Here is a 10,464-nt window from a genome sequence, read left to right on the forward strand (position 1 = left end):
TGCGCGTATATCAAATCGATTTGTTCGAGTGCTATTGGTTATATAGTGTATTCAACCCGTTCGCGTGATGTTATTGGTATATACGATCGGCATAAAAATCCAAGGATATACGTATTGTCGTAGTCGTCGTCGTCATTCTGGTCGTAGAAAAAAAAAATTAATAAATTATAAACATTTCCAGACCTTTGTGTCGTAATTGAGACTCGGCCAGCCAAGCCACCATCGCTGGTCAAACACAGTGAAAACCGCTCACGTCACAACTAGTTATATGTTGTTACGTGCCGCTAACGGGTGGTGGGGTGGTACGTGGTAGATTTTCCGCGATTGGGAGGGGACGGAACCCGCTTGTCAAACCCGCGTCGTTGCGTTGTGTATATATATATGTATTCGTCTACCTTGTCGGACACTGTTCGATTACAAGTTGTTAACGATACGGCGACGGTGACGACGACTACGACGACGGTGACCACCGAAGAGTACCCCTGCAAGCATACATACATATCATCAGTTACAGACATATAAAATCAATATCAATCTCGTCACCGACTCGCAGATCTCGTCCGAAACCGTATCGCGGAGACCTGCACCAAAGGTAGTCTAAGTATAAATTGGCCGACATTCAAATCGCAATAACAGAAATGGCTACAAAAACCTTATTGTTACCCACACCGGACAAGTTGAAGGAAATTTACCAGGACCTGGGCACGACCGAAGAAAAGGCTAACGCTGACGTTCAGACCATCATGGAATGGATGCGTAAACAGCCACATCTCCCTAACCCCGATGGTAATAATTTATTATATATTATTTTTTTACCAATAAACGTTTGTATGATAAAAATTAATGAAATCGTGAAAAAATAAATAGTAATACTGAAAAGTGTTTAACGTTTTAGAAGCTTTTTTCTTGTACATACAATTTTCAGTTGAGAATCATTTTATAAATACCTATAATAGGCTATATGTCAAATTTAACCAGAATATTATAAAATTTTCGATTTTCCAAAATATTTTTGATCCCATTGAAATATAATTAAATTTTTATTTTTTAATAAGATATATTTAGGTACATAATATAATATTATAATATTATAAACCAAATATTTGTCGATACCTTTTAATTGGCAATAATTTAACTTAGAATTCTTCGTAACGCGTTTTTAATACAAACAAAAAAAATTCCTGAAATATATTTTTAAATTATCACTTAAACAACTTCACATGATCAACTCGAAGTAATAAACAATTACAATAGTTCCTTTTTTATGGTTAGATATAATGCATCAAAAAAAAAAAAATGATATGTCTTTTAATAATAATTTTAAGGAGTTTAATAAAAACGTGTATATATTATTTATTTTTAGTTGACGAACGAAGAATTCGTTTGTTCTTAATTCTATGCAAAAACAGTTTGGAGAGGACCAAAGAGTCTTTGGATCAATATTATACATTAAAGTCAATGGTTCCAGAATTTTTCGGTAACAGAGATCCTACGGCTGAACCACTCTTGAGATCGATGAAAACATCGTAAGTTATAGATACGTATTATTCATACAATATTAACGGTCATTATTTACTTTGGGACCTAATAACTATAATTTATCAAGACAATAAGTTAATTTCATATATTACATACTTCTAATTACGCACGAAATGTCATGCTCACTACACGATAATAACCGTGTAATTGTATTTACTGTTAGAGTTATATATTAAAATATGCTATTTTTAATTTTATAATGGCACGTTTTCGATTTTACAATTTATATTATTACTAGACAAATATTAAATGGTAGGTAATAATCATTATGAACTGTCAACATTTTTTAACGATTTTTTGCGTCATTGTATACTATATTTGACAATTTAAAATAGATAGTAGTTTACTAATCCAAGAATATTTATAGATACAAACATTAAGTAACCATATTTGTATAATTAGTAATAGCTAATAGTAGGCAAATGATATATGACATCAAATCGTTGATTGTAAAAATGCAATGGCAAAATATTTGATGACTTAAAAAGTTAAAAATGTAATTTGGTATAAATAAAATAATAAATATTGAAGTTAATTTTTTTTTTCAACGTTTAGGCTTTTCATTCCTTTGCCAAAACTGACACCAGAAGGCTACAGGATCTCATTAAGTCGTATCAGATGTCCAGAAATCGATAATTTCGAATTTGCGGACTACGTCAAGGTCAACTTTATGTCCATCGATATTAGGCTGTCTAAATTAGATATGTTCAAAAAGGAAATATTCGTCTTCGACTTAAAAGATATCACCATGGCTCATCTGACCGCCATGCTACCCCAGATGAAGAAGTTCGTTTACTGTGCAACAGTGAGTATATAATTATTAATGAAATTATACACGATTAAGCTATGTTATGGATTTAAAAAAACATCACATGCGCTACAGAAATATTCACGATGGGCGGACGGCTGGTAGCAAATGGAAAAATAATTGCCAAACAACGCGTAAAGATAATGGTTTTGTTTTTGAATATTTTTAACCGAGTACTATAATTATTATGGTTACTAAATCGTATTTTGGGTTGGATACACAATAATAATTAGAACGTTTGCACCACAGAATTGCATTGACTTAGCCTACGTATTGAATAAATACCTATTTAATAAAATATATAAACTGACCATAAACGTCATCTACACCCACGATGAGAACCTGCTGCGTGCGTCATAAATGTACTAGGTATGATCGCATACAATAATATGAAAAATGTGGTTTTAGAAACAAATGCGATTTATCGATTCGTTGTATATCGTTATTATTCGAATCGTATTTTCGTAGGCATATGCACGCGAACAGTGTAAACTTGTCGGAATTCCACGACTGCAAGTATCCACTTTTTTTTGTGGTAAATGTATGGATCGAACACGAAACTTGTTAGATCGGTTTTGCTACGTCCTTAACGATATTCACGGTATACCGGAAACTATTCGATTTCATTGTCAAGGTTGCGTTCCTATACTGTTGAAAGCGAATAATCTTAATTCAAGACAAAGTATCGGTTTAAATAATAATAATAGTTGTTTGGTGGCTTATTCCATAACACATAGCCTTACCGGTTTTCAATAATTAAATTTTTTATGTACGAATAACGTCGGTATTCGCCAACACAATAAAATATTATCACTGCAAGCTCCTCTCCCCTATTTAATAGTATACCCTTCTATAATAATTATGACGCACTGGGATATATATTATTAAGTTTTCTTATTATTTTTTCTACTAGAAAAACCAATGTCCATAAAGTCACGATGACACGCACAATAATATAATAATAATAATAATAATAATAGTTTATTCAACTCGTGTAGGATACAATATGAATACAAATTAATTTAAAAGATAATATACAGCTCTATTATTCTATTCGTGTAGATTTTTCGGATATCACTGAAATCAGCTGTTATCATTTTTAATTAATATTATCACAATATTATAACACATATATTGTTCACGCGGAACCGATGACGTACTTTTGCAAAACCAGTTGAAAACTGGTCAACGACATGTTTGTTATTGCGTACCGGAATTTATTGGAGCGTTTTTATTTTGCTTGAACTTGGTTTAATGCTAACATAACGTATTTGGTTCATGATTTATAGCTTGTAAAAACTATTCATTGACCAAATACGGTAAGTGTTAAACGTAGTTATATGCCTTAACAGCATATAAAGCAACGATTGATTCGAATAATGGTCGTTACTCGTTAATACCCAATTAGTCACGTGGACAACAAAAAACCAATTGACGTTTTTTGAATCGAAAACCTACGCTTATTATGATATTGCGTGTAGTTTCTCGCAAATATTATATGCAATATTATTATTGTGTAAGCACACTAGGCTGTTAAGACACAATTGACGGATATATACAGAACGCGCGATTTACTTGTCATGATGCTAACCGTTTGTAATGCACGACTAAGTCTTAAAATGCGTTTTTAACCGTGTTTCAGACGGCCTATCCATTACGGATTCAAGAAATTCACATATTAAACATGCCAAGCTACGCTCAAACGATGGTCAACATGGTTTTGGGTGTTTTGAAAAAGAAAATTGCCAACAGAGTGAGTTAAACTTAGCGTTAGACATATTTCTAAGCGAAAACTTAACAATAACGACAATTATATGAATAACGTCCTTTTTTTGTCCCGCTCATCGATATAGATTAAAATCCACAACGGAATTGAAGACCTGAAGAAGCACATTGGTTCGGACATCCTTCCACTAGACTATGGTGGTTCATTCCCAAAAACTAGCGAAGAATTAATCGGTGAGTCTCTATAGCTATTATAGATAATAACGGTTATAATATTATAAACAATAGATCCAATAATTATAGGTACCTACAATAACAGTTTTCGTTTTATTTTAATTTCTAATCGATTTTTGGATCTTTCTATAATGGTAAATACATTGGTGGATATAAGTATATGAGATGGCCTTTAGGCGAAGTATATCACGGACACTATAAATAAATAATCAAGATACTATATATTTTTTGATTATTACATAATTTTGAGTATTTTAAACTTTTTATTTGTTTAATAAATGTTATCATACAATACAAGTATGAAGTAGGTTACTATACGTAAAATACAAAAATAACTTATTTTGTATATAATTCTATGTGTTTGTTTAAATACAAATTAGATACATTTTTTTGCAGTGATTACCATTAAATGATTAAACGAAATGTGGGGGCCCCTGAGCTTCGTTCCATCTGTCCCCACCTTTCATCTAGCTATATATACCATAATATTAATAAACTATATATTATTATAATGTCAGTGATGTCCATATAGGTTTATTTTTATAGTTGTATGTGAACCTTAACGATATTACTGACCAAACGTCACCAAACCGAATTTCCACTAACTTATAAAATAAAAACGCGTATCTCGCCGCATAATCTTTTAAAACATTACTATTTTTTTTAATTATTTTTTTTTTTTCGTGATAGGGTTTTAATACTACTGCTGTAGTTCCCTTGATATTTTGCACAGGAAAACGGTGTTTCTGCGTAATATACATTATTATAGTCGGTTGATGCGTTATATCGCATTGCAATTGAGTGTCGGTTAAGGAGGTGGTATTAAAGCAGCCGCGCGTATATTATTATGTACCGACCTATCTACGTATTAGGATTTCACCACTACAGCACAGAATATTGATGTCGCGTCGTTAAATTAAATATTGATCGTCCGCCCGAAATAACAACGATAATAATAATATTATTAATTATTATTACTATTGTAATGGACAATAATAATTAGAGCAGTAAAGTGTTGTTTTCGTGACCACGTGACGACACAAATTAAACGTTTAACGATCCGCAATTATTGTGAATAATAATAATAATAACAATATTACATGTGTCGTATTATTATGTGGTGTTATATTTTACACGCGGACGATTATCGGTAACACCGTCGCACGCATATGTCGATTATATAACATACACGACCTGCTATTCATTCCCGCTGATGAGTATATAGTAAATACAAACCGATGAGTCGGTGAAATATACTGACGTGAACGTTTAGGTACGTTTTGGTTGTAGTTGTCTACTCGTTTTTGACGGATTGTCGGTCTCACCTTAGCGGCTCGTGGCCAATTTTCTAAGTTATCCACATTTCTATAAAACTTAAAAATCAATTAGTATTATATATTTTAATATTCAATTGCGATCTTAATTATAATTACTTTCCAATGATCAACTGTCCGATATCTATTTAGGGTAGGGGAGCGTTGTATTATATATATATTAATATAAAAATGACTTCACAGGAAAATCTTTGGACCTCTTCAAATTTTCAGATTTTAATAATTGTTTTTTTTATTTGAAAGAAATTTAGACTTTCTACAACCCGCATTTAACTTTTTTTTTTAAATATATAATAATTATAGTTTGAGATTTAGATGTTAAAAATCGAAATTATAAATGCTGGCTATAGTATATTTCACTATTTTGACTAAAAATAATAAAAACAAATTGATTGATTCTATATAGGATAAGGTTGTATTGATTGTATTTTTGAAAACAAAATTGCTATCATCAAGTCAATAATAATATGTCGATGCATGTGTTTTTAATACAATTATTATGTGTATCGCTTCATTGGAATGACGTAGGTAATAACATGGTTGTTATTCCTTTGTGAACGAATAATGGTAAATAATGGAAATTACCATCGTGTACTTAACATTATACACTAAGACATATTTTTTTCTATGTATTATAATATAATCGTGTTCGTTGTTTATTTGCCATAAGAATAATAATAATAATAATATACTCGTTTGTTAACTAAAAACCGGATTTCAATACACTGACGGTGTGACGGTGACTACCAACCAGACCAACATGTAGTCTGTAGATAGCAAAGAGTTATATTATTATTGCTAATTATTTGCTCTCCATGAGTCATAAAAAATTTAAATACTTGTCGTTTTTTTTTTTTTACTTTTTTAACGTGTTTGAATATATGTTATCATTTTATCATTAATGAGTTCCGAAACGAACGAATAACATTTTTCAACGATCAGCAAACGCCGGTTGGTAATTTTTTAGTTGTTTTGAGATAGCTAATCGTTATGTTATTCTAACCGCATTTTGCTATGTACACTTCAATACACAAAAGTGTTCGTGAACAATTTTTTAAATTTTAGTTTTCATATTCATTTTACGTCGCACAATAACTAGTTATAAAGTTTATTTTTTCTGTCTGTCTGTCTGTCTGTCCGAGTGTTCATCGGTATTGACTGATCAGTCAATCGTTTCCCATTGGTTTGTAGTATTATGATTAGTTTATTTTTAGTATTCCTTATCGCGAAAATAAAAATATTATGTCCTCGAAAATAGTTTATTTTATCCACCGTTTAAAAGGCGCAGAGAACATAAATAGTATGAAACGCGGGGCGTTGGGGCGGAAGTGTTTTTTTTTTTATCCAATATTGATTAGGTATATATTTTGTGTTTACTGCTTCACCGAATACCAAAACATTCCACAACGCTCAAATATATATTTTAACAACGTGTGTATCATAATAATTAGTATATATTTTATAATTATTATGCTATACAGTGTTTACAGTGTTATAGCGTACAGGAAATCTGTTTATTAATAATTACCAAGTACCAATTATTGAAATTCATTATAACATTTATAACAATAAATAATGTAATAATATTACATACTATAACGTTACAGTGATCGCGTGATAGTACTATCCGATAATGTTACTAAATTATTTTTATCAAATTAAATCTGATGAATTATACGATATGGAAAATATCTCGCAAATCGCCAAGATCAAGGATCATTTGTAAATTTCACGACGCAGAACGATAATAATAATAGTATGCACCTACTTGTGAATTAACATAATAATTTACACTCGCGCGTGTCCATAGTTTATTCCGCGTTCTCTTCAGAAAAATCAAAACCAAAAAAACCGACTGTGCGATCCGCATACTAATTATTTACTATAATAATAACTTTATATTATCTATGGCGAGGCCGCCGGCCGAATAAACAAAAATATGAGGTCGACCAATTGTGCGCGCAAGACCGATGCACGCCATAATATCATTGCCACCTTATCACTTATACGGGATTTATAATAATTCAGATGGGCGTGATGATGTTATTATGGGAATGTCTATAATGGGTATTTGATTAAATATTAACTAGTGCGTAAAACACTATCTCGTCAACATTGTATTATTATTAAATCGAATTCGGTCGGATGGTGCAGACGAGGGATGTTAATGTGCAATGTAACGCTATACACGTTTGGGTTTGCAGTGACAAAAGTATAGACCAATGCTGCCGGCGCAAACGATGTCCACTCGTCCAACCAAAACAATAAAAGATAAAATAACAAAAATGGCGATTTATCCGTAGATGAGGAAAAAAATGTCAGATAATTTGAAATTTGTGTAATACGTTCTACTACTAATACCAGTGATTCTCAATGTTATACGACCCCCAAATGAAATGTTCAATTTTTTCATGACATCATAAAATATTTTTTTCATACACGCGCATAGATTATCATCATGTATTCGCGACACCCAAGATCAGAATCACTGTTCTATAGAAAATTGATTTACATGTTATATAAATTATATATTATATATTGTGTATCTATAGTGTGATTTCATCTAAAATTATCAATTGAAATGTACATAATTTTTTTTTGGACAACAGCAGGGGGTACAGAGAGGGCATAAAATAACGATGATTATGTGACTGCAATTGGCTTTTTACTACGTTCGATTTCTAATGTTCATTTCAACAACCTTTTTTAGTTATTTAAATCTTACAGGCAATTAATATTTATTACGATAATAATTTAAGTTTACAATAATTATTGTATTTCATGCAATCAGCATTACGGATGGCGGTTCAAGTATATAATATAAATTATAATACCTACAATTATATGTTATATGATTTGTTTTGTGCGAAGTGGTATAAAAGTTTCCTTAGGATTTAAATCCAACAAAACGCTATTGATACGTAGCGAATGAAAGAATATTTACGATTTGTATGCCCACGTGACGCCTTATTATATTATATTATACGCTTCATACACTTCCTATACGGATTATTATTTGTTTCGCTGCCTGTGTGTAAACTTTTTACGGTCACATCTATAGAATAACGCGTATTGCAGTTTGTAAGCTTCGGAATTCGGATACCTGTTTGTTAAAACAATAATATTGTATTGCATCCACAATGATAATATTATTTTACTCGTTTTGATGTAACCTAACAACAATATCATTTGTGTATAGGTACTGGCAACTATATAAATATATATTGTACACAATTATATGCATAGCGTTCGAGTTTTTTAACCACACGCTGTTATTATGAAACGTGCCGTTTTTACGCGATTCGTGCGCATGGCATTATTACAATCCGTTTATTTAGTTTTCAGAATATGTCCGAACGGCACGTGGACCCGATCGAGAAAATAATAATTTAACTAGAATCATAAATGTATAATAATGCAATAACATGTTTCTCAAACGCGTAATCGTGGTATCTCATATGAATTCGAAAATAATAATTTTAGATTGGTCATCAAACAAAAAACAAAACATAACATAGCAAAAAACAACAACATTTTATGTTGATATTATTTAAAAAAACATTTCAATATTTTTCGATGGAAATATATTTTTAGTAGTTTAAAAATAGTAACTAATTGGCAACAACTGATATACTTAACGTCTTATATACATATCAAACTCTAATATACCTATAACATTCTACCTATATATATATATACCGATTTTATTATCACAAATATAATATATATGTGTGTATTTTTTTAATTACAGTTGACTGGCAAGAAGAATTGATGAAACACAGGGATTGGTACCTGTCTCAAAATTCGGTCATTTGCGATGAAAACAAAAGAACAAAGAAACCCTGCGTTAAGGTGAACATGCTGGCTGGAGTTGAAGGCTCATTTAGAAAGCTCGAAGTAGACTAACATTGTGTGTTTCATATTTTGTAGAAATAATGTTTTTTTTTTAGTTAGTGAATGATTTATTTTTTATTTTATTTTTAAGTTAATCCGACATAGACTCAATAGGTTATATTATATACAGTGTTTAGTTTTGGTCGGTGATAATAACTTGCGTTTTTTTTTATGTAATTTATGCATAGTGGTGTAAGTCAATCTTTCATTATATTTTAAATAGTAACTGTACAATTGTATGTGAAAAAAAAATATAGTTTATACTATTCTTAACTTCTTTTGAGTTCATTTTTATTATACGCTCAACCATTATGCAGTTATAAGTATTTATAGCTTTTGGCTGTACGATTTCCGCAGGTTTATATGAATACAAATGGTTCAACACGTAAGCACCAACCTAAGACCCTGTACAATATATTACATAATTTTAAATAAATAAAAACAAAAAAACGACCCAACAACTACACGTGCGTTTGAGAAATACATTTATTAAAATTACTGTGAAAACTTATATTTGTTTGAAATTTTCGTATACCTCATAATAATTTTTCGGCCAAACTCCAAATAGACGTTCGTAGAATGTTAATAATAATTATACTTAATATATTGTTTGTTTTTATCCTAATGATTACATCAGTGCTTGAATTGTAGTGAAGTAGCGAGAGTTCTTCTATTGTTTAAAAAAAATATATTTTAAGAATACCCTATAGTTACCAATACTTTTTTATTAGAACTGAAGAATGATACGCTCCTTTTTACAAAATATTTTTTAACAGACATTTTTTTTGTAATTTTTATTTCTTAAAATTAAGAAACTACATAATAATTAGAAAAAATTTAATTGATTTAAATTTAAAAAAAAACATAAACATGTTTATTTTAAAAGTCAATGAATTACTATCGATAAAAATTATTTATGTTAATCACTTA

At 30.5% G+C, this 10,464-nt stretch overlaps 1 protein-coding gene across 1 annotated transcript; it reads left to right on the top strand.

Moving 5' to 3' along the window:
- The first annotated feature begins 390 nt into the window (after positions 1-390).
- On the top strand, positions 391-9,807 carry LOC132929447 (alpha-tocopherol transfer protein-like). The gene is made up of 6 exons (XM_060994801.1): positions 391-786; positions 1,364-1,526; positions 2,095-2,344; positions 3,990-4,100; positions 4,201-4,306; positions 9,392-9,807. The coding sequence occupies exons 1-6, from the start codon at positions 639-641 to the stop codon at positions 9,544-9,546; spliced, it is 933 nt and encodes a 310-aa protein (XP_060850784.1). The 5' UTR covers positions 391-638; the 3' UTR covers positions 9,547-9,807.
- The last annotated feature ends 657 nt before the right edge of the window (positions 9,808-10,464 follow it).

This window comes from Rhopalosiphum padi, chromosome 1 (assembly GCF_020882245.1).
Source record: "Rhopalosiphum padi isolate XX-2018 chromosome 1, ASM2088224v1, whole genome shotgun sequence".
Lineage (NCBI taxonomy): Eukaryota > Metazoa > Arthropoda > Insecta > Hemiptera > Aphididae > Rhopalosiphum > Rhopalosiphum padi.